This window comes from Plodia interpunctella, chromosome 5, assembly GCF_027563975.2.
Source record: "Plodia interpunctella isolate USDA-ARS_2022_Savannah chromosome 5, ilPloInte3.2, whole genome shotgun sequence".
NCBI lineage: Eukaryota > Metazoa > Arthropoda > Insecta > Lepidoptera > Pyralidae > Plodia > Plodia interpunctella.
In genome coordinates, this window is record NC_071298.1 from 11,371,348 (window position 1) to 11,394,811 (window position 23,464).

The 23,464-nt window shown below is 35.0% G+C and overlaps 7 protein-coding genes across 13 annotated transcripts in view; 4 read left to right on the forward strand and 3 right to left on the reverse strand.

The window, feature by feature from the left end:
• Nucleotides 1-256: 256 nt before the first annotated feature.
• On the forward strand, nt 257-4,136 carry Sec22 (Secretory 22). Its single transcript, XM_053746031.2, has 5 exons — nt 257-493; nt 678-787; nt 1,083-1,203; nt 1,629-1,827; nt 2,159-4,136. Exons 1-5 carry the CDS (start codon nt 419-421, stop codon nt 2,305-2,307), a joined length of 654 nt encoding a protein of 217 aa, XP_053602006.1. The 5' UTR covers nt 257-418; the 3' UTR covers nt 2,308-4,136.
• Nucleotides 3,766-6,477, reverse strand: LOC128670404 (uncharacterized). Of its 4 annotated transcripts, none has more exons than XM_053746040.1 (5): nt 6,336-6,475; nt 5,920-6,167; nt 5,708-5,845; nt 5,228-5,380; nt 3,766-4,824 (listed from the first exon to the last, which is right to left on the reverse strand). In XM_053746040.1, the coding sequence occupies exons 2-5, from the start codon at nt 5,971-5,973 to the stop codon at nt 4,723-4,725; spliced, it is 447 nt and encodes a 148-aa protein (XP_053602015.1). In that variant the 5' UTR covers nt 5,974-6,167; nt 6,336-6,475; the 3' UTR covers nt 3,766-4,722. The 4 variants fall into 4 exon arrangements, with proteins under 4 accessions (XP_053602015.1, XP_053602016.1, XP_053602014.1 ...); XM_053746041.1 differs by having other exon boundaries at nt 6,422-6,438; XM_053746039.1 differs by having other exon boundaries at nt 5,920-6,477.
• A 582-nt stretch (nt 6,478-7,059) lies between these two features.
• On the forward strand, nt 7,060-10,052 carry LOC128670380 (uncharacterized protein). The gene is made up of 2 exons (XM_053746003.1): nt 7,060-8,469; nt 9,039-10,052. Exons 1-2 carry the CDS (start codon nt 7,236-7,238, stop codon nt 9,530-9,532), a joined length of 1,728 nt encoding a protein of 575 aa, XP_053601978.1. The 5' UTR covers nt 7,060-7,235; the 3' UTR covers nt 9,533-10,052.
• Nucleotides 10,045-12,028, reverse strand: LOC128670390 (uncharacterized protein). Its single transcript, XM_053746022.2, has 5 exons — nt 11,848-12,028; nt 11,489-11,765; nt 10,963-11,281; nt 10,633-10,785; nt 10,045-10,388 (listed from the first exon to the last, which is right to left on the reverse strand). Exons 1-5 carry the CDS (start codon nt 11,895-11,897, stop codon nt 10,072-10,074), a joined length of 1,116 nt encoding a protein of 371 aa, XP_053601997.1. The 5' UTR covers nt 11,898-12,028; the 3' UTR covers nt 10,045-10,071.
• A 138-nt stretch (nt 12,029-12,166) lies between these two features.
• Pa1 (PTIP associated 1) lies at nt 12,167-13,087 on the forward strand. The gene has a single exon (XM_053746038.2). It carries the CDS (start codon nt 12,345-12,347, stop codon nt 12,792-12,794), a length of 450 nt encoding a protein of 149 aa, XP_053602013.1. The 5' UTR covers nt 12,167-12,344; the 3' UTR covers nt 12,795-13,087.
• A 17-nt stretch (nt 13,088-13,104) lies between these two features.
• LOC128670393 (uncharacterized protein) lies at nt 13,105-15,054 on the reverse strand. The gene is made up of 5 exons (XM_053746026.1): nt 14,827-15,054; nt 14,544-14,735; nt 14,070-14,286; nt 13,759-13,895; nt 13,105-13,463 (listed from the first exon to the last, which is right to left on the reverse strand). The coding sequence occupies exons 1-5, from the start codon at nt 14,948-14,950 to the stop codon at nt 13,213-13,215; spliced, it is 921 nt and encodes a 306-aa protein (XP_053602001.1). The 5' UTR covers nt 14,951-15,054; the 3' UTR covers nt 13,105-13,212.
• A 926-nt stretch (nt 15,055-15,980) lies between these two features.
• The window catches only part of LOC128670377 (uncharacterized protein), an 86,055-nt gene continuing 78,571 nt past the window's right edge, over nt 15,981-23,464 (forward strand). For 2 of the 4 annotated variants that reach the window (XM_053745999.1, XM_053746000.1), the window contains exon 1: nt 15,982-16,264. The gene's annotated coding sequence lies outside the window, so the exon portion shown is untranslated. Of the gene's footprint in view, nt 16,265-23,464 lie in introns of all 4 variants that reach the window. The other 2 variants (XM_053745998.1, XM_053746001.1) reach the window with 2 other exon arrangements.

Below are 23,464 nucleotides of genomic sequence, written 5' to 3' on the forward strand. Positions count from 1 at the left end.
TACAATTTGTAACTTTATTTATATGAAGACAAACTGAAAATCGCTAATTCTAACGCAAGATGCGCAAGATAATGATTTCTAAATATGAATAGTGAATCCATATCCATTGTCCATTTGTGAACTTCACAGAAAGGGACGGACGGACGTTGGTATATCGCTTAAAACCATCGACGATGTAACTACAGACAAGCAGTAATATTCTTTGAAGACGAACGCATCCGAATTTATCATAGACAAGCTGACGTGACATATTACTGTCAAAAGACGTTTTGACGTGTAAGTTGCACAGCTGTCAGTACGCATTTTTGTTTCCAATTCTTGAAATAATGAGAAAGAAAAAGTAGTTTCTTGTGTGAATTTGATATCGAAACTATTTTTTGTATGCTAGTGCAAAAGGACATATTTATAATCTATCAAAATGGTGTTAATGACGATGATCGCTCGAGTCGTCGACGGATTGCCTCTAGCCGCTACTATGCAAGAAGATGAACAGGTAATGTCTCTTCTATGTTTTCATATCCACACTGACACGTATTACTGCACCTAGAAATTAATTTTAATCTTTATCACCGACTTTACACCCCATAATTTGCGTTTTTCTTTACCATACCTTTACTTACAATCCTTTCCATATTGTTATTTATTTTTTTAATTTCATTTGCTATGGTGGTTCGCAGAGCGGCTGCAACATTTTGGAGTATCAGAACCAGGCTAAAATGCTGTTTAGGAAGCTAGGCCCCCAATCGCCTCTCCGGTGCTCCATCGAGACGGGACCATACCTCTTCCAGTGAGTTCTGCTGCTTTTTATTTATTATTTTCTCCCGTTTTTAATATCTCTTACTTATATTAATCATTTTGTTGACAATATTTATTTAATAGTATTTTTTTATTAGTCAAATAATGTCTGATGAAATATTGAAATTGATGCTTGCATGTTTATGACTACCACTGCACACTCAAATTGTGCCAGACTCTAGCAAAAAAAGTTATAGCACATTACTTAAGACTGTATTACCCCATTTTGGTGGTAATAATTTACATTTGCAATGGTGACTCATGAAAAAAAATTGTCTATTTTGCAGCTATTTGATTGAGAACGACATTTGCTATCTGGTGCTGTGTGAACGCAACTACAGTAAACGATTGGCATTCAGCTATTTAGAAGAAATCGCACAAGAGTTCTATCAACAGTACGGGAAAAGGGTTAGTAGTTGTTTCATTTTAAACTCTGATGTGTCTATTTCATTTTTGTATATAATGTGTCATCTTCAAATATGGAAAGATTCGGAGGAGGCCCGTGTGTCAGAAGGATATGCTGAGAAGAGAAACTGATGTGTTAATATAGTTAAATGTTTATTTTGTAAATTATATTAAAGGCTATTGAATTGAATATTATGTGTAATGATTGTGCAAAGTGGAGAAAAAATTAGGAAAGCGGACCTTGAACTACTCAGGAAAAACTCGGATGAGAGAGATAGTGGCTTATTTTTTTATGTATGATGCAGCCCATCTAAACAATGGTGTAAAACTTGTGCTAATTTAAATTTTCTAGGGAAATCTCGTGTGCTATATTATAAAGTAAAGATTCTTCAGTGTTTTCAGGTAGCTCACTATAAAATGATTTGCAGGTGAACACAGTGACTCGTCCATACACATTCATAGAGTTCGACACGTGGATGCAGCGCGCGCGCAAGCAGTACGCGGAGGGAGGCGCGCGCGCGCGCCGCGGAGGCGCCGCCGCCGCGCTCGGCCCGCAGCTCGGCGACGTGCAGCGCATCATGATGCAGAACATCGACGATGTGCTGCAGCGAGGAGCTGTGCTATCTGGTAACTTGCTTTTATCTAATTTATTCTAATTTATGGATACATATAAATCATGTCAGATGCTTTTAGCGACTTCAATAAAAATATGTATAAGACCTACATTTTGTTAATTGACGTCTTTGGATATAAGGCTGCGGTGAAGTTTGTTGCGCCGCTTCTTCTTCACCTGCGCTTTGGAAGTTGACAGTATACTTTTTTTTTGACGTCAATAATGTATATCATCCTATATTGAATAAAGAAATTTGAAATCGAAAAATCTGTCACTAGGGTTAGATACACACTAGATAAGAAAGAATATAAAGCTGCTGAACTAACAATACTCGCTCATTTACAGAACTGGACACGAAGACACAAAATCTATCAATAATGACGCAAAAATACAAGAAGGACGCGACGTACCTCAACACCAAATCAATGCTCGTGAAGGTCACAGCGGGAGCAGTTATACTATTGGTATTTGTACTATATTTCTGGGTTCTATAGGACAGTCCGTGTAGCAGTTTGTGATCCATTAAAGACTAGGTGCCTCTGTCCGTTTCAAAATTTGAAATGAATTGAAAGTATAGGTACTTCATTTGTTGAAATTTTACATGTGTAGCACAGAAGGCGGGTTGGACAATCGCCGCTTATTTCTTTCCATAGACAATTTGTGCAATGTCTGCTTTTGAGTCTGTTTAATTTAAATTCCCATCAGTCATTTAGGGATAATCAGCAACGGGTGAATCACTTGTTTTGCTATGAAAGAAAATTATCCTCAAATGTTGTGAGCCTAAATTGCCTACATCTTGTAACATTTGTATCGCCTTCAGGTCGGACATAGGTTTTTGTTCCTGTTGAACACCTTGGACTGCAAAATACATTGTTTTATATGGTCTTACGTCAATGCGTTGCTAACGTTATAACTAAGCAGTGTATGTCGACCAACATGGAAACAACATAATATATTTATCTTACAATCTATAGCGAAAAATTTCAATATAGCACATACAGTACATATATAGTACTTATATAATAGCAATGGCATGACCAATACAGTAAAATAAACCTTTTATTGGATTTCAAAAATATCTGCGATAGTTTTTACTGAGTCTCGCAATAACTTACGACAGATAACTCTGTCGTTGAAAAAAATACTGTGAAGGTTGGGACAATTTTATGATAGAGTTCGGGAAATAATGAATTTTGTATAATTATTTTATACACATAATTAATTTGTGAAATGGTTTCGGTTTGTTCCATAAAATCCTTAAACGATACTTTGTGCATAGGATTTTTAGAGTTTCTCTAGAAAAACCCATGTTTATTCAAAAAATCCCCCTTTTTTTTATTCAGAGGATTTTTAGGTATTTGTCTACTAAAGCTCATCAGTTTCCTCAGCTACCTACTGCCTATTGTACTATGTATATTACTTAATTACTTATTATATATATATTCTATTAAGCCTCATAAGAAAACACTACCATGCAAGCAATAATTTAAAAATTAATGCCTCGGTACTGTGATAAAAAAAATATTTTCCTTTTAGAAATGTATATCGGACTAAAATAGCACTAGTGGACTAAATAACTACACTAGACGACGTTTGGTTTGGAATAAGCTGTTGTGTAAATTGAAAATATGGAGTAAAGTGCTGAGAACTTTGTTCACTCTTTGAAGTTCCTCCTCGAGAAGAGTCTCCTGGAGGTTCTACATAACAAAAAGCCAAATACAAACACTCCTTTTTAGCCTTAGAAGTTTCAACTTGGAGGTTCAACAAATCCCACTTTTACAGTTCTATTTGGTACACCCAATATTTTTCAATTGTCCTGAAACCTAATTATAACTTAATTATATTAATGGGAATTAGCACGAACCTTTTTTATTTAATGTAGCTGACGTTTCAACGAATTTGCAGTCGCCGTGGTCACAGCCAGGCTAAGTAGTTACTAAAGATTGGCTGTATTTTGAAGACATTGAAAATTTCTAAGAATTGGTGAGCTAAACGGTAATGTTAAGGTGCGATTCCAATGGGTGCGCTAAACGGCATACCATCTTAGACATAGGGTAATGATGGGAAATGCATTCCAGTGCATACTAGTGTACTTGCAATAGGTGTACCAAATGATTGATTTCAAGTAGCGTAGATCCGATGTTTGTATTTTTTATGAAAAAAATAATTCTTAATCAATAGACATGTAATCTCTGCGAAGGTGTTTATTCATTGCCAATATTATTTTATTTGTTTTAAGGCGAGTTTGGTGATGGATTGTTGTACATTTTCACATATTGTTAATATATTAATTATTTAAGATTTAATAAATTCATTCTTTTAATCTTTTTTACATTATTTACTGGGAATTTTGGGCATGTGGATGATGCTTAAGTTACTTTTCCTCTATTATGTTACTAGAATTATTATTTTTAAACCAGTTATAAGTAACGAATTATCAAAAGTCGTCGTTCAGACGTTTTATGAGGTCACAGCTAGTACTGCAGGTTTGTTGATTGCGGTACTATAAACGGTTGACTGTGGTGTCGAGGGATATTAGGAAAACCAAAATTAATTTGTTAAAAAATATCATTAATTTAAAATTTTATAAAAAATACACAGGATATCAATATATCACAATAAATTCCAGTGTTTGGCACTTTAGGCTAATATTAAACTTAAATATCTAAACTAAAACAAGCATTAAGGCGCGTGATTGCCACGCCTTATATTGGTCTTATTTAGTTTATTCCCTTGGTTGTCGTACGAGGCAACTAAGGGATGAGAACAGACTGACAGTTTCTAGTATACAACATTCCTAATGAGAGTTCACGTGTTCAGTCTTAAACTCATGTCCTTTAATATTTGTATGTATATTTGAGAGTGGACTTTGTAGAAAAATGCGACCAAGTTTTCTTCATAATCGTTCATCAAGTTTGGGCAGTATATGCTAATGTAGGATCAATTTGATGTCTGTCAGCAATGCTCTTCATGGCATCTCTGATTCTAATAGCATTTGGTATGGTGAGTACCTGAAAATAGATTTAGATGTTCAAGTTTACACAGTTTGTTTAGTTTTTATTGAATAATGATGATACCTGTGAAATTAATACTATGTAATAAAAAAAATTTGAATGTAGGTACATTATTTAAATATACATATAAGGAATATATTTAATAGTTTAAATTAGTTTTAGATGAAATGTAAATAATATTGATTAAATATTTATAATTGGAAAAGCCATTTAACATGGTAATGCTGTAGGTCTTTCGGGTATGCAACATTACTAACAAACATACTATGTTAAATACTCAAAGTACGTTTTAAAAATAACAAAATCTCCAAAAATAATGACATAATAGGGTGACTACTTTTTGGTATTCGTTTTTGTAATGGTATCTACCCTAGCTTACATGCAGTGTTATAATACCTACATGTAATGTCTTAGCAAATACGACTGGTCTGTTTTTCCACTGCAATGTACCAAATACTTGAACAGGGTATGGTTTGACCGTAGACTGTGGAGGAGTCTTCAAGTACACTGCGGACATCTGCACTGAATGCTTCAATTGGACTGGACAGTCTAACTGAAAATATAAGTAAAGTATTTTTAAATGTTGCTTTTAGAAAACTTGAGAATTGCAAATATGTAGCAACAATAGTTTATTTGTATGTATATTTAATACTACTATATCTAGTTGTTGCTTGCGTCTTCCCCCAAATTTCACCCCTCATTTCTGATCAGAAATGATGGGGTGAAATTTGTATGATGGTATATAGTAATGTATGGAATGGTACAGTATTACCAGGGGCAGAAATTAAAATAAGCTTTTCATACTAAAAAAAAACCTGCAGTCTTTAATTACATATGTAATTTCAGTTGTTGAGCAAAACACAGAGTAAAAAAATAGTACCTGACTTACATCTGTTAAATAGAATCTTCCATGAATACTTTGCAGAATTCCTATGGTTCTGCACTTTAACATTAGTTCTTTATCCTCTGTGGCTTTGTTAATCAAATCTTCTAAGCTGAAGTATGAATAAAAATCAGCCTGTAAATACATTAATGGATAGTCTGTTACGAAAATATGCAAAGTATAATTTTTGTAACATTAGAAAAACTTACACAAGGTGCGCCAGCACAAAAGGGTAGATTACGGTACTCTGTCATTATAATCATAACACATTTTCTGTGTATGTAATGAAGTGGAATAAGTTTTATTAAGTTTCACGTTATGTGCCTATCTATTTTGAAGTCACTCACGATCGAGATGTAAATATACACTTGAATGAGTAAGAAATATTATTGCTATCCTTATCGGTGTGACGGCTACTTTCAGTTTTGAAACGGACCCAAACCGCGCGTATACCTACCTAATATTTTTTTAAAATAATACATTTGTTGTGATGTTTTGAGTTAATAAATGTATATATCAATTATTTAGTGTTCTGAAATGTTTTTTTATGTTTTATCGTGTAAAAGAATCGTACGGGACGAAATCAAATAGGAATACAATATTTCATACGTAAGTACACGCTTACAATACAATTTGCTGGATTATTATTTTTAGTTTTAGTAAATTCAGTTTAAAAATCAAGATTTTTTTTGAGAAACTGATAATTCCAACCTCAAAACAAAACAGAATGAATGTAACTGACAAACACAATACAACACAATTTGACAAAACAATAAACAAAACGAATGTACACAGTCAAGTGGTGTTGCTAGATATAACAAAATATACCCCACTCGTCCCATTGTATAATATTATGTATTGATATACAGCTAGTATTTAGTAGGTACTTACAGATAAGTTTTATCTCCAAAACATCTGTTAAATAAGATTAACAAGGAGGGAGGAACGGTGGATGATAGCAGCTCCAGCCGCTCGCAAAAAATAAACTCCTAAACTAATCACTTAACATTTGCAGTACATGTACACTCTATCTAAAAAGGTGTGCGTTGTATTTTAAGTTGTGTGTATTATAATTACGAGACAAATCTAGATACACAATGTCATGCTATTTTCTATTTTGTTAAAAAAAATCCTGTGTCCCGCGGTGGACTTTCTGAGATGATGACGATGAAAGGATTTTCTTATTTACTTCGGTCATTAATCGGTGACTGTCGAGATTTTTAACTAGGTAAGACCTACCGCAGCACAGAAAAGTTCTCATATCTGTGTACTGCACGACCTGGTGTAACCTAAATCAAATGATAACGGGGCTTTTCTTTGCACATGATAGAAAAACAAAACTGTCACAGTGTCACCGTCAGCCGGCCGTCGTCTACGTGCTTGCATCATTGTTAATTACTTGTCAATATCGGTTTTTTGTTTAGAAATGCTTTGCGGACGTTCCGGTACCGTTTTCTTGAGCTGGCACTGATAAAATTTATCAACAAAGACTACTTTGATTGAGGAAAGCTTAGCGAATAGCGATATGTCATCATCCCTTGTCGAACTACGGCCCAACCGGCGCCTGCTAGACCACGAGTTCGAAGGTTATAAATTGAATCTTCAAGCACTGCCCCACTACGCGTTTGAATTGGAATCTCCTGTCGACAGAGTGTTCCCCGACGAGGTCCAGTACTCCTTCATTCACGCTAAACTCTTTGCGCTTCATAATCACTTGGTGCTCGACTATTGGGACTACTCCTTCAACTACTACTATATTGATATAAAACAACAAGTGAGATATGTGACATTTGAAAACACGAACCACAAATTCCAGAACTCAGTTGTTTATGATATTCCAGCTCATGTGGAAAGGAAATCGGGTCATTTCAATCTGTGTCTAACATTTTCTTCATCAAATCTAGCTGTTGTGAGTGATGGGACCGGCTATTTACACATCATAGACACCGGGCCTAGAAACCGATCTTGCTGTAGAATGTGGCAGACACTTCATTCAAGTTTAGTATTAGGAGAAGGAAAATACTTTGTAGTATTGGACTCACGATTACAAGAAATGAATGAGCGTGAAGTTCTACATTGCCTGATTCAATCAGTTGAACAGAATGATAAACATTTCAACACTGTACTTACTTGGGTCACTTTTGAAACTCACAATCAAACTTGGAAGCAGACAAGTTTAAAGCAGCTGCAGGGCAAAGGCATAGTCCATTATGCAGCCATTGAGACAAATTGTTCAGCATTATATGTTGCTTCGGACAACATTTTTAAATTTACCTCAGATTCAGAAAAAGAAATTGCAGAGCCACCAAAAGAGGAACCACGGAAAATTATTTACACCTGGTTACAGACAACTGAAGATATTACTATAACATTGAGACTTCAAGAGAACTTTGATAAGAAATTATTTCATGTTACTGTAACACCGTTGAATATTAAAGTTTGTTATGCGGGTAATACATTTGTTGATGGGAAATTAAGGCATAAAGTTGACAGCGAGTTTACTACATGGAATGTGCAAGAATCAGGCCAGGTGGACATTCTTATCACAAAGACAGAAAGCATGCTGTGGAATGAGCTGCTAGAAGGCGGAGATGGGAATGGAGAGCAAATATTGGATGCAAGTTTAGTGGAGGAGGCACATCAGAGACTGGCCCACTTGTGTTCAGAGACTGTAGTTACCACCGATGAAGCCATGCCTAGTGTGTCTACCCAGGAGTTGGAGGAATGTGATGCTGTTTCTGAAGAGGATACTGTTTTAGGTAATGATAAACATGATATAATATGTAAAGAATATTAGACTGGCATTATTATGCAACTAAAGCCTCTTAACATAAAGATGAAAAAAATAAATTTATTTATTCCCTCATTTTACAAAGTTATAATTACCATAGTTCGCAACCTTTACAATAGAATCATAATATTCGCCCTGAGATCCCAAACTAGCCCTTTGTAGTGGCCACACTTTAAACATATTAACCCTTCAAATTCAAATTAAAATAATTTATTCAGAAATTAGACCTTCACAGGCACTTTTTCTCGTCAATCTTTATATTTATAGTTATTTCTCACAAGCTACAAACTACTGGCATTTCAGAACGACCACTGCTGAGAAGAAATGCCGAAAGAAACTCATTTGAACAGTGTTGGTCCCTATCATGCCAGATCGGCTTACCATTATTGTTTCTTACAATGTTTTTTTTCTTTCTAATAATATATAAAAGTACATAATGAACATAGTCAAAAGGTATATTCTTCTTGTGTTGACCACTCTTTATGTACACTATAACTAGCAGCCAAAGAGTAAATTTCCCGTTTTCTCTAATTACAGTACGACTGGATACTTCAAACCATCAAATCACCCACAGAATACCACTCAGCATTCACCAGTTCTTGTTTAGCATCAAAATTGAAACTCAGGAGGCATCTGCCTTGGCCTTGAGACACGACGTAGATGCTTGCATCTGGCAGCCGTATGCACAACTTGTGAATACAGATACCTGGCCTATGAAACATCAAGGGACACTGCTAGCATTTGGATATGTCCAGTCATCCAAACAAAATCGAAAATTTGTTACATGCCCTCCGAATTTCTCATATAGTGTAGTGTGTGAAGCTTCAAGACATATCTTTATTTACCAAAATGCAAGCAACGAGAACTGCCAACTGAGGAAACGGTCTGGCAGCATGATGAAGAATGTGAAAGTAGGTCAACAGCACCTGTTCAACATTGACAAATATGGAGAAGTAATAGGTATTAATGCTACAAATGAATTTTTGTTTATTTTGACAGAGAAGACACTCATTGCTATAGAGATATTGTAAAGCATACTTTGCATGATAAAGATCATCAACCCCCGGCAATATGTGGGACAATAAAACAGATCGGCCACGTTGTTGTTGTCAGCAACTGTAGCGCCGCGTCTGCGGGACTTCTTCCGCGGGACGGACTGTATTTTATTCTGATGTAGTGTCTTGCTTGTTGGGATGAACTTCATAATTTTTTTTTAATCCATGAGAGGTGTTTCTCAGTGTTTCGATCGCTGCGGCCGCGCTGATATTACAATCCGCCTTTTTTCTTGAGGAAGGAATCATTTCCAAATACCATTTCATAAAATTGACATTAGCACAGTACAGATTATTTTAAAGTCATATAGTAAATTAAATATTTGTCTTTGTTGAAAAATTGTAATGACTACAGGACCGCAGTGGTCAAAACGCTCTGAGAACCACCCAAAAACTGAATTTGAGAATATGAGACTACAATTTGGTTAATTCGAATAGTATGTAAGTGATGAATTCGTTTTGTAATAAATAATTGTAAATAAAATATTGTCTGTACAAATACAAAGTTTATTCTTAACCTAACTTTCCTTGTAATTGTCATCATCCGATATACTCTCTTCAGAGGAGTAGCCCGTAGTGAAGAGGAGATTTTTAGGCCTCTTCTTTTTAGCTGCTTTGATTTCCTTCTGTATTTCCATCTCTTTTTCTTTGGCAATTTTCTCAGTTAACAACGGCCTCTTACGCGATGGGAAACTGTCATTACTTTGTGGTGATTTATGAGTATCTCTAGTTCCATTTTGAATGAATGTGTTTGAAGCAGTTTTTTTAACTTCTTCACTGCATTTTTCACTTCTTGGATATTTATTTTGGTTTTCAGTATCATGGAATGTGTCTTCTGTAACACAAAAAAGGTGATATAAAAATTAAATACATACTCTATATTTAGATATCTCAGTTTCAGTTTAAACTAAAATATTATGGAAAGTTTCGTTAGCCTAGCAGGTATTTATTTTCAAGCAAAACCACAAAAGAACCAAAATTTTTAGTTTCACTTGATACAAATTGACATAAACCCTGTGACCTATTTCAAAAATTTGTTAGATGATAAAACAAACAACAATAATGTTTCCACACAATACCTGGTGTTATAATCTCAAAGTTGTAAGCATGGTCTTTGAGGACCACAAATACGATGGGAAACTCTACAATGCACTTGCCAGATAGATTCTCTGCCAGAGATTCACTAGTGTCCAATTCAAAGAATTTTCTGGCCGAGCCTTTTACTTTTTCAGCTGAAATTAAAATATAGAATTAAAGACTGATTAATATAATTAATTAATAATGTACAATAAAGAGTCATTCATTATTTTTTTAATATGGCAGTTTGAAATTTATGTTTTCTTGATCCCAGAAAATCACTTCAAAACATTATTTGTAGCAAGTTTTCAATATTTGAAACTAGTACTGACCTCTGAGTAGAACTTTGATGCCACTAAAGCCTGCAGATTTATAAAAAGTCAATGCTTTTGACCCTTCAAATGGCACCGCATCCGGATTCAAATATTTATCAACTAATTCTGCCAATTTGGTTTTTTCTGAGCATTTCTCATCAACAAATTTGACTGGTTCATACTCCACATTAGGAAACACCCACTCTATTCTCCAATGTATTATGTTTGTTTTATAGTTGTAACGAGTAGTGTTTATGGAGTGTCTCGTGAAGTTCTGCGCTAAGAATTGCAATACTATCCCTCTCTTTCTTGCGGCCATTTTCAACTTGAAAAGATGCTGTGAAAAGAAATATTTTTATTGGACATACCAATTTTATCATAAGAGAGTTGAATATATTACATATTTATTTTTCATTCAAAACAGTGCTAGTAATTTAGTCAAAACATTAAAACTTAATATTATATACAGTATATATTTATCATTATGTTGTAACGTAAATTAGTGGATGCGTTGCTCCAAAATATAAAGACTTATGATACTTACTACAGGCAAATCCTTGTCGATCCTAGTAAATTTCTTCTTTTCGTCCCTTTTCACACCGTACACAAAGCGTGCGCATTCTTCTAGTAGTCTATAATCGCTCAGTAGCTCAGTATCAGTGAAGTCTTTCATACGAACAAACTTCGTACGATCTCGAACCCCATCGCATTCCAACTCCTTTTTATGTATCTGCACGCAGCTTAGACAACAAGTCTTTACTTCGCATTTAGGGCACGAATAAATGGCCTTTTTGTCGCCGCATACCTCACAATCGCCCAGTCTGGAATATTGATATTTTTTAAATTTTGAGACAAAGTTTGAGGTTATGTAGCTTCTAAACAAATAAGCTCAATAGTACCAACCTTGAAAAGGGTTCCCTTTCATCGCTGGATTCAGAGTCACTTGAAGACATTTTCCCATGAACTAATATTATTCATAAGAAAAATGTATTGTAAACATTTAGAATTGAAAAATGTAAACAAACGAAGTTTCAAAATCACGTGGTGGCTGGCTCAGCTTCAGCAGGCTATGGCAAACTGACACTGACATTTAATTTTTTTTATTGCAACATGTATGCATGCAAAGAAGGGAAAAGCAGATGCCAGCATTTCTAGCGATGTCGTTGACTTGTGTCAACTTGTGTAATATTATCGCGTTGACAATGACAACTGAAGTTTTTTTGCTATTTGACAAACCAAGTGACAAGACAAATAAACAAACTCGTCGACTAGGTATTCTGATTTTTATCGTGTAATTTCCAAGTTTTTATTACTAAAACTCTTTAATTAATTAACCGGTAATGAATTTTTATACCTCTCCCACATACCACCACAAAAAGTAGCTCTTAGACCGTGCTAACATGACTGTTGAACTCCAAGGCGACGATTGGGAGTTAGCATGCTCAGATGACGAGCTTTCGAAATCAGGAGTTTTCATCGGAAAGAACTGGATGCCAGATCCTGCAGAACTGGAGGGACTTTACAAGAGTATAGACAAAAGCGGAACTTTGAATTTGGAATGGAAATGCCCAGGCAGACGGGCGCCTACTCCTGTGCCGGTTAGTAATTCGAATCAACCTGAAATGCCCGCGTCTCCGGTCAGAGAAGAGAAATCAGACTTTGATTTTATGGATGAAGTGAATTCCTTGAGTTTAAGAGTGCGCAGGGATGGCGAGGACACACTTAGGGGCTCTGCAAAGAAGAAGACCACATCCTTTGATGGTATTTTGTCTAATATGATTAGACACAAAAGAATAGAGCAGATGGAAAAGCAGGCAACCCCTGGGACACCTTCTTCTAATGCCAGTTGATTTAATACAACTGAATGTATTGTATGGATAAACTGAAGTGTAATATAAAAAGGTATTGAGCATTAACTATTATGCAAGCAAGTGTATATACATGCTTATAACAACAATTTGCATTTGATTGTTCTTGATACAAAAAGCTGGTGTTAACAAAATGTTTTTCAAGTCAAGATAGAACTGTAGTGAATTTAATAAATGGGAATATTATATTATTTGTGCTTATTATTTTAAAAATTTATTTGAAAATATTGCTTTGTTTTAAAATTTTCAAATTTAAGACAAGCAACACTTGGATGAAATAAATATTCTTAAAGAATGATCTTATTACAATTTATTTACAAGATATTTACATGACTATAATATTTTTTAAACAAAATATTTCATTCATAAGTCTCTATATGTATAAATAACTAGATGAACCCTAAGCAGTTAATGTTGCCGACTCTGGTGCCAGAATATCTTCATGCTCCTCAATCAGCTGATGGCATTGATTCATATTGTCCACAATGTGCTGCAACTGCCAGTGTTTTCGGAGCAGTGCCAGGTCTGTGTTAAACCTGCCTTGCCGTATACACTGCACACCAGTGCAATATGCTGCAGTCTTCAACTGGACACCTAGGTCATGCACAATTGTCCACAAGTAACGGTCATATTCATTCACAGCTTGGATTTCTGGAAAATAAGTTGTAAAATGAAGTCTTTTCCATTTTAAAAAATCCAGGAGAGGGTGCCACTATTTCTGACAACAAAAGCTTGGCCTTAAACTAGTTCCACATATGCATTGGAATTTCTTTAAAGATATATGTAATGTAACACCACAAGAGATATTTATATTTTGGGATTAAAATATGGTTTATAAATATTCATGAAAACAAACCTGTACTCAGCTGCTGTGGGTACAACTTATGGTGGCAGTTACATATAGAGTTACTACAAGAAAAGTATTAGTAGGTTATGCAAAACTTACCTAGTGTAAAATCAGGTGGTTGAAAATGAACACATTTCATACCATATACCACTGGTAGTTTACTGTTGGCTGGCCTTATAAGCCCCTGTGTTGCTAGCTCATATGCAGTTTGAGAATCTTTGTGAACGCCACATAACCTGAAAAAAAGAAATTTGAGCAGTCAATAATCTAAAAGGATTTATATATTTCTGTGTGAGAGTAGGGGAGTTTTTAAGACTAGGCTGGATATCCTGACAAAGATTTGATTTGACATATTATGGGTCTACAGTTGAATGACATACTGTAAAAATATCATTAAAATTTCTACTTACTCATACATGGTTTTCTGATGTGCTGCCTGCATATGAGCCACGACTTGGTCTATTTTTGCTCGTGTCACATGCCCAAAGGTGGCCTTTTCAATAGTTTTACCGTTCCATAAATATGTGTCTGTAGCTTTTCCTAATTGGCCGTGAACTTTGTAAGCCCTTGTAGGCCTTGCAATATTAATGTGGTATGTTAACCTTGAGCCAGCATTTATACCTATCACTGAAAATAAAAATGATTATTAAAATTTTGTCTTCGTTGTCAATATATGTTAAGTAGAACTAATGCTGAAATTATATTCTTCTAGTCTTGTCAATTACATCTGACATTAGTACCCTTGGCTCCCATGACATAAAGGTAATGATGTGCTTTCTATCCCTGTACAAAATTTAAATCACAATCACAAGTACATCCAAATACCATAACACATCCAAATTTTCACATGAATAATTTTAGTATAATAGTTGCATGAAACTTACATAGAACTCCACTGCTAAATAATCCTAAATGAGTAGCGTAACTGCACCGAAAGTCCTCATTAATGTACCTCGGTCCACATACTAGGGGATCATCAGCTAGATTTGGTACTAATTTCACTGTCATTGGAGCATTGGTGGGCCCCACTATCTCCACTCTCTTCTCTTGAGGACGACCGGGTAACTGATTCAAATCTGCAAAAATGTATAAAATCGAAAATTGTTTCTGTCAACTGTTTGTAGATTTCATAAAATCCTATATTTTTTTTCCAAATAAAAAACTAACCTCTGCATAAATTGGTTATGATTGTGTGCTGAACTTGTTTTATAGGTACATTTGCTGGTTTGTACACGCATATAAGTCCATTCAAAGCTTTAAATGCAGAAACGGCATTATTCAATTTACCCATATTGTTAAATTTACATACATCTGATACCTACAAAAATAAAAACATTACAATTATTTCAATGTATGGAACTGAATGTGCAAGGTACAGACGGAAGATTATAGGTACTGTCATATGAATGTCACTGTCATGTGAAATTTTTTGTTTTATCTTGTCTATGCTTTCAATAGACAATAAGGGATGCCCACAATAAAAAAAAATATTTTGTAGTTTTTTTAAATTAAGGTGAGTACAAACTTCTGTACGTTGAACAAATCCCGTTAGATGGCGTTGTTTACAACTTTTTCAGTTATTAATTATTTCTTACAAAACTGTAGTATTAATAGGAACTTGCGAGCGACAATCATACTCTTTTATACATTTTATGGTCTATTATTATAATTTAGTCGACATAATTCAAATAATTTCTAATAAAAAAACCTTTCTATTGCAGCGATTTTACATAATTGAGGTAAATAGATTCGTCTTATGTGCCCTAGTGTAGTGTAGTATATAAGTGACGTTAAAAAAAAAACAACCATTGCTACTGCTCTACGTCGCGCCATTGTACTTGGTGAAGAACAATTTTATTTTTCGAACTCAATATGGGGTTTTCAATTCTACAATATGGGCATGCCATTCATGGTTGAGCCCTTAAATTTGGCTCAACCATGAATGGCATGAATCCACAACGGCAATTCATTTTAACGGATGACTTACTAGAGGAACCCAATGTTTACTGACTGAAGAAATATGTTATTTAATTTTTTTTTCCATTTAGTAAATTTAAACATGATCTTTCATCTCTACTTACCATTGTCGCTACAATGAAATTCTTTCAAGCAAATTTTTATTTAATTGTTAATTTGGTCAATTTAATTAATTTAGTTTATTTAATAATTGTTAATTTGGTCTTATTTATGTATATTTTATTTCGAAAAACCCAAACGTTTTTCCTTTCAGATCTTGATTTGATTTTTGGTATAATTTTAATTTATCATGTTGGCAATTGATATGCTTTTGACATTTGATTATGACATGTAGGTAAATGCAACGACAACTTTTGACTTTTGTGTCGGACAAGCAATGGCCGCGATTTGGCCAATTGGTGAATTGTTGTATACCGTTTCGACAGCATAGTGGTCGTTTGAGCACTTACATTGTGCTGGTTTTATTCATTTTGTTATTAAACAAAGTCTACCCATAAGACTTTGTGTTAATTCCACTATAGTGTTAACTGCTGTGAAAAATCTTTGTGATTTCAAGACTGTGAGCTAGAAATTTTGTGTAGGTGTGAACGAAGTTGGAGACTGCGATTTCATTTGAAACTTGTTATTGGTAAGTTCTTACTATGATTTTTATTTCATTAGTATCTCATCATTTATCAACTACAAGTTTAAAATTGTGTATTGAGAAAACTAGTACTTACACACATATCTTATATATACCTACTTTTTTTATTGGCATTGCCAACTTGTTTCTGTGTATGGGAACGACCGAGATGTGTCTATTTGTCTACGCACTTGTTATTTAGAGCAAATAATCGAATAATTGTTCAGTTTTACTCATATAATTGTCTGATGTGATATACGCCTGGTAGGTATCTTGTTTCTGTCGCCCACATGTAATGTACTCGTATCGAAGTGAATGCTATTTCAATACAGAAGTTCAAATTAAACGCTAACCATTGACTGAGTATATAAGTAAACCAAATTGAGGACAACATTGCATATTTGTTAAGTTAAATCTTCTACACTTACTTAATTTTGAGCACACCTGCCCTAACCCACTTTTCTTTGATGAAAAAGGTGCATTAACACTATGTCAGGTCTATAGCCTAAATCAAATAAAATTGACCCTGACAAATTTACCAGATTTCTCAATAAAATGAATAAGAAATTAATGTTTATTTATGATTATATTGCATAATAGATATTTAAACCTATAGTTTAAGGGTTCAAATGTTTTTTGTTCAAAAATTATGTCAACATTTAAATTCAGAAATTAGATTATGGGCATCTTTCTAATCAAATTCTATATTATAGCATATTTAAATAACCACTGCTGAAGGAAACACATTCATACTGTGTAGTATATGATATACAGTGTTTATCTATATTTTAATAAGCAGAAGCAATATTAGAGTAATAGGCTCTATATATTCTTGATGTATTAATACAGATGCTAAGATTATACTATGCAAAACAATTTACACCATCACCTAGTAACCTCTAGCTGGCTATCAGATACTAATTATTTATCTAGTGTGTCTTTATTCTCTGCGATCAACCGGTTAAACTCCTTATTTTATGAGTTCTAACATGTAAATAATGTTCACAGTACTTATGGTCGAAAATAAATCAAATATTAAAAAACACTGTTAATATACACACCATTCGCACATTGATTCTCATCTCATCTGAAGGTCTCATCTAAAAATCTGTGTATCGCCTCTCTGGGTGATATGTGTACTGAGATGGGCCTTTTAGTATTGCTGCAACACAGTACACTTGCTCTTCAATTGTGCTTATGAATATTGTGTTTTTAATCTGGTTGTGTATTGTGTTGTTTTACAAATATATTTTTTTCTATCAAAATATATTAATTTTATTAACTACAAAAGTAATAATTATCATAATCTGAACAAGCTGTAACATATAAAGATTTGTAAAACAAAATGGAATATACTCCCAAGTGTTGCAGCAGTCATGGAGTCTATTTTGTATTATAGAAATTAAATACAATGCAACATAAATACACGATAAAATTATTGTGTCAACTACTTGCATTGAAACAATACTCCTTCACCTACTGCGCTATATTTGTGCATGTCTTATCTACAATAGAAAAGTGTGTGTCAACTTGATACACTATTATTAAACTATTGTGATATTGATATAGGCCATGACTTTGGGACATATTTTAATACTGTGTTAGTCATCCTAAAAGTAAAATAAACTTTTCACAATATTGTTTCAATTAATTTATTCCAAAATTTCTTTTCAGCGGTTGTTGTTCCCAAATGCTAGTAGTTTGTAACATTGAGATACTATATAATTTAACATAAAATGAAAAATATAAAATACCAGTGAAGCTCTTATTTCTTAGCTAAATTCTGACAAAATGAGAAATAACCAAACATATTATACCATAGACTAAACTCCTGATTATAATTCCAATTGCAATTCTAATTCTAGATTAAAATATTGAGTAAGTAGGTTGACCAACCATCTACGACCTAATAATCTAATAAATTTATTAGATATGATCTGCATAAAACTGCCTAGAGGACTGTTATTGAATAAATAAATAAATATTACTCTTCTGGAATATAACGCGAGCAAATTGGCAAACTAGGTTGAGCAGGTGCGCCGTAGCGCCGAGCGCGAATGTTTTTTAGTACCTATTCCATTTTGACCACACATTTTGATACAAGAGGGCGCCCGACGTGTGATTGCACATGGGGTAGAGCCACCATTTATTTCAACTTATATAGGTCTAACATCACACAACTTCGATACATCTGTAAGTAGTTTCGTTTCATTCCACATGACCTAGGATTGCGGAAGATAAGCAGAAGGAGCAAATTCCTGTTAAAAACATCAAATAGGGGAGTTTTTTGTCTAATAAAGATAAAGCATACCTGCTGACTAGCGCTCTTGCTACGAATAGTGTCGCGCCACCGCCTCTGACGTCAAAAATATGCGACTTATCAGCATTTAAAATTCAATATTTGTATGCAGTTCTTTTGCTGTGAATTTCGTAATGTTATTTTTTTACCTCTCGCCGCCGGGCATTCATCGCGATCAGTCGTGTGCAAACCTGTGCTAATTTTAATCATATTGCAAAATCACCATTGGCTGATTTCGAAAATTACAATTCCTGCTCACTCTTGTTGCCCTTAAATTGCTAAACTCCTCCCATTGGGAGTGTCGAGAGTGTGATAGTTATAGAACAAGAAGACGTCGTTAAAATCGTAGCTGTTTTGAACATCTTATTGGGTGCCGGATTCGAACCCGGTGCGCGCTGACTGCGCAAGGAGAACGGAGCCGCTAGACCAAGTACGTATTTACAACATTGAGTCAAAATTGCATCAACAAGTTATCGCCTTCGAGAGCACGTCACTGCGTCTACGCAACCATTACCCCCGCCGCGCGCCGTGCCCCCTCCAACACCCTCTCTCGCCCGCCCGCTTCGCTGCTCTGCTACGATAACACCCCGCGCTGCCCTCGCGCCTCCGCCGCCGCGCCGGCTGCCTGTTGCCGTGCTACGTGCTACGACTGCTACGAGCATCTACGTAACTTAACCGGTTTGCTACGGAGCGCTGACTACATTATTGATATTGCTTGCAAACTTACTGTATTGTGTATTGTTTTGATTGTAAGTGCGTAAGCGATTATTTGTCAATTTTATCATATTAGTTTATCTCACCGCAGTGCGGCATTTACTCTATATCGTTTTGTAGTAATTTAATATGCCGTTAAAAAGAACTCCTCCGAACACTCCGGGAACATCACAGTCTGATCCGGATTTGACAGCGCTAGAAAAATGCGAGTCTCATGAGGCTTACATCACCACCAGGGGCAAACGTATGCGTGCGGAATCTTCATCTCCACGGGACGAAACTAGCTTCCTGAGAGAGGAAATGAAGGAAATGAAAAGCATGATTGAATCTCTTCAAAAAAGTCAATTGTCTTTGTTTGGTAAAATATGTGATGATGTGAGTCTTATTAAGAAACAAAATATTCAGATCCAACAAATGAATTCCGACATTGTTAAAGGCATGGAGAACATGCGAGAAAGCCAGGAAAAACTAAGTCGCAGAATGGACTCCATGGAGGCTGAGAAAAAGAATTTAGTTGCCCACATTGAGCAATTACAAACCAAACTCAGTGACTTACAGATGAGTACCCGACCGGCTGCAGTGGAAATTAGAAATGTCGCCTACAGTGATAAAGAGACAACTGAGGACATTTATGACCACATCATAAAAATCGGAGCTGTGATAGGTAGCGAAACCCAGCTGTCTGATGTTAGGGATGCCTACCGCTTACCTGCAAAACCGGGTAAACAAAGAACAATAGTTGCCGAATTCTTATCGGTTGCAAAAAAGAATAATTTCCTTATGACAATTCGTAAGTACAATGACGGCCGAACAAAAGCAGACAAACTAAATTCCTCAGTCATAGGGATCACCGGTAAAAGTTGTCCAATATATGTTTCGGATTATATACCAGGAAGCGGTCGTAAACTGTTTTTCCAGTGTCGGGAGTTTTCAAAAAATAATAATTATAAATTTTGTTGGACAACCAATAATAAGATTTATATTCGGAAAAACGAACACTCTAAGTCCATCAGGGTGGACTCAGAAGCTGCCCTGGCAGCCCTTGAGTCACAATGACTAGCCTATACTTTAAACATGTACTATGTTGTTTACCTTATGTTTTTTATGTCATATATTTCATTAGCTTGTATTAACACATGTAAAAAATATGCGTTGCATTTAAAAAAGTTGAATTTGCAAATAATTTTAAATAGCTTTTATTACCTTTACGGTGTTTTTTCTGATAAGAAATTTTTTCAAGGCGTTTTATATAATAAGTACTCGTATTGTTTTTCATTATTTAATATTCTACACTATCCCTCTGCCAAACATCACTTTGTGGTAACAATCTGTAGTATAAAGTGTTTCAATTCATACGTTGAGTTTTGTGTCTTGGGCATCCATTGGTTTTGTATTTTAGAAGTACATAATCTATGTTTGCATCGGTCACATCTTAACACACAATATAAAAGTTGCCATAACGTAAAAATTCCGCCCTTTTACTTCCTTTGTGCTGTGTTCTCGTTGGCTAAAAATCATGCTGGCGATTCTACTAACACCTCTAGTTCAGTTTACAAAACCTTTTATTTAAAATTATTTTTATTTATTTCAAATTTAGTCAAAACATGATTAGAAGCAATTTCAGTAGTATAACATCGGAACTAGAGGATATAGGTATGTCGAAAGCATTTATGTGTCGACCAGAACAATGCACAACTTATTTACAGCATAAAAATAAAACTATAAGTATTTTTCATTTAAATATAAGGAGTATCAACAATAATTTTGACATGGTTAGAGTCTTATTTGCCAATATGGAAATCGCACCTGAAATTCTTATTTTCTCTGAATGCTGGTTATCTGTAGCATCATTTCTTCCTGATTTGGAAGGATATAAATCAACTCAAACTCAAAATAACGAAAATCAAAATAGTGGGATTGTTATATATTGCAAAGATTACATCGATGCTAAAATTTACGAGCCAAAATGCATAAGGGACGCTGGTTGCCTGGTTCTTGAGTATGGTAAAGAACTTGCTGTGGTGGCTATTTACCGTTCGCCATCTCACAAAGATGCTGATAATTTTATTGGCAGCTTGCATGATTTACTTTCAGCCCTTGCATCTTTTCAGATGATCAGTATTCTAGGAGATATTAATATTGACATTAAGCAAGATTCCGAAGATAACTATAAAGATTATTATCTAGATTTACTTGCTTCTCATGGACTCCTCTCTACACATGCTTTCATTACTCGAGGGCAAAAGTGTCTAGATCATGTTGTAGTGAAATCCAAACTGCCTTCTACTACATTAGTGTTGGATACTCAAATAACAGACCATCTTCCAGTAATGCTATGTGCACATCTAAACGGAAAATTGCAAGGCCCCCCGAGAACCAGAACTTATATAGATTACAATTCTATACACACTGCCATATCAAACACTGATTTTTCCCCTATCTTTTCTATGGGGGACGTAAATGATGCTGTTAATCATCTAATATCCACTATCTCTAATATTATAAAACAGAATACACATGTAATCAAAATTACACGAAGAAAGAATCAAATAAAGCCTTGGATTACGCCTGGTCTTATACGTTGTATAAAGAACCGGGATAATATGCACAGACAACTTAGGCGTGAGCCGGAAAACATAATCCTAAAAGTAACTTACGTGAGATATAGGAATTTTGTTAACAAGCTCCTTAAAAACGTTAAAAATAACTATCATAAAAAGATTCTACAAGATGCCAAAAGTAACCCAAAAAATACATGGTCAGCGGTTAAACAAATTTCAAATATTAATAAAAATAAATCTGTGGCGAATAGATTACTGGCCTTGCATCAAGATCGTAAGGTCTCAGCTAATAAAGTTAACCAATTTTTTGCCAATGTCGGTAAGGATTTGGCGGATAAAATATTAAATCGACAGCGGTCATCCTCTATATTACCTACTCCCCACAGGGAAAGGGATTCAATTGTTTTAACACAGGTAGATGAACAGGAGATTGAACTTTTAATTATGGGGTTACGGAGGGACAGCTCTGTTGGTTGGGATGGCATATCTTCACGAATCCTGCAAACTTCAAGTCAAATATTTATTCCGGTTGTAACATACATTTGCCAGCTTGCTTTGTCAACGGGGGTATTTCCAACTGCTTTTAAGAAAGCTGTCGTAACTCCTGTCTTTAAGTCTGGGGATGAAGACGGTATCACTAATTATCGGCCCATTTCGGTATTAACAACTCTTTCTAAAATACTAGAGAAAGTTTTAAATAAAAGACTAGTTGACTATCTAGAGTCTAAAAATATCATAGCTCCAAATCAATTCGGTTTTAGGAGAGGTCTTAGCACGGAGGACGCTGTACATTGTTTATTGAATGATGTCGTACAATATTTGGATAGCCAAGAAAGATGTCTTAGTATGTTTTTAGACCTCTCAAAGGCCTTTGATACCGTCTCTATTCCCCTGCTTCTGGCAAAGTTGGAGCGCATTGGAATTCGTGGCCTGCCTCTATCTATATTTAGTGACTATCTTCGAAATAGAACACAATGTGTTAAAATAGGTGATGTTATCAGTGACGCTGTGGAACTGGTTTTTGGCGTTCCTCAGGGGTCAATTCTTGGGCCTACTCTATTTTTAATATACATAAATGATTTATGTAAACTTCAACTCCAAAATTGTCACTTGTACACATATGCAGATGACACAGCGCTCGTAGTTTATGGTAAAAATTGGACTGACACTTTCACAAACGCTGAGCTTGCTTTGTCTACGATTATGACCTGGCTAGACTCGAACCTTCTGACCTTAAACCTTGCTAAAACCACCTATATAACTTTTTCGATAAATGCGTCCACTCTACCTTCCGAGGATGAATTTGTACTTAGAGCTCATAACTGTCAAGATCAGTCTTTATGCACATGCACTGTCATATCTAAAACATCTGCAGCCAAGTACCTTGGGGTGTACGTAGACCAACATTTAAAATGGGACAAACATTTGACGTTCTTGAAAAACAAGATTAGGAAACTAATTTACATTTTCAGGAATTTAAACTCAGTGGCTGATTTGGGTACGCTTAAGATTGTATATTACGCACTGTGCCAATCAATTATATCTTATTGCATTACAGCTTGGGGAGGAGCTGTTAAAACTTTACTTTTACCAGTTGAACGGGCACAAAGGGCAGTTATTAAGGTTATGACT

Excerpts from the sequence above, each read along its gene's own strand:
- Sec22 (XM_053746031.2), top strand. The coding sequence starts at position 419 with ATGGTGTTAATGACGATGATCGCTCGAGTCGTCGACGGATTGCCTCTA. Across the intron at positions 494-677 it reads CTATGCAAGAAGATGAACAG|AGCGGCTGCAACATTTTGGA; the intron begins GTAATGTCTCTT and ends GGTGGTTCGCAG. Across the intron at positions 1,204-1,628 it reads ATCAACAGTACGGGAAAAGG|GTGAACACAGTGACTCGTCC; the intron begins GTTAGTAGTTGT and ends AATGATTTGCAG.
- LOC128670404 (XM_053746039.1), bottom strand. The coding sequence starts at position 5,973 with ATGATTATAATGACAGAGTACCGTAATCTACCCTTTTGTGCTGGCGCA. Across the intron at positions 5,381-5,707 it reads ATTTAACAGATGTAAGTCAG|TTAGACTGTCCAGTCCAATT; the intron begins GTACTATTTTTT and ends TTATATTTTCAG. Across the intron at positions 4,825-5,227 it reads TATTTGCTAAGACATTACAT|GTACTCACCATACCAAATGC; the intron begins GTAGGTATTATA and ends ATCTATTTTCAG.
- LOC128670380 (XM_053746003.1), top strand. The coding sequence starts at position 7,236 with ATGTCATCATCCCTTGTCGAACTACGGCCCAACCGGCGCCTGCTAGAC. Across the intron at positions 8,470-9,038 it reads TGAAGAGGATACTGTTTTAG|TACGACTGGATACTTCAAAC; the intron begins GTAATGATAAAC and ends CTCTAATTACAG.
- LOC128670390 (XM_053746022.2), bottom strand. The coding sequence starts at position 11,897 with ATGTCTTCAAGTGACTCTGAATCCAGCGATGAAAGGGAACCCTTTTCA. Across the intron at positions 11,766-11,847 it reads GAAAGGGAACCCTTTTCAAG|ACTGGGCGATTGTGAGGTAT; the intron begins GTTGGTACTATT and ends TCAATATTCCAG. Across the intron at positions 11,282-11,488 it reads TCGACAAGGATTTGCCTGTA|CATCTTTTCAAGTTGAAAAT; the intron begins GTAAGTATCATA and ends TTCTTTTCACAG.
- Pa1 (XM_053746038.2), top strand. The coding sequence starts at position 12,345 with ATGACTGTTGAACTCCAAGGCGACGATTGGGAGTTAGCATGCTCAGAT.
- LOC128670393 (XM_053746026.1), bottom strand. The coding sequence starts at position 14,950 with ATGGGTAAATTGAATAATGCCGTTTCTGCATTTAAAGCTTTGAATGGA. Across the intron at positions 14,736-14,826 it reads CATAACCAATTTATGCAGAG|ATTTGAATCAGTTACCCGGT; the intron begins GTTAGTTTTTTA and ends ACATTTTTGCAG. Across the intron at positions 14,287-14,543 it reads ATTTAGCAGTGGAGTTCTAT|TGATAGGTATAAATGCTGGC; the intron begins GTAAGTTTCATG and ends TTTTATTTTCAG.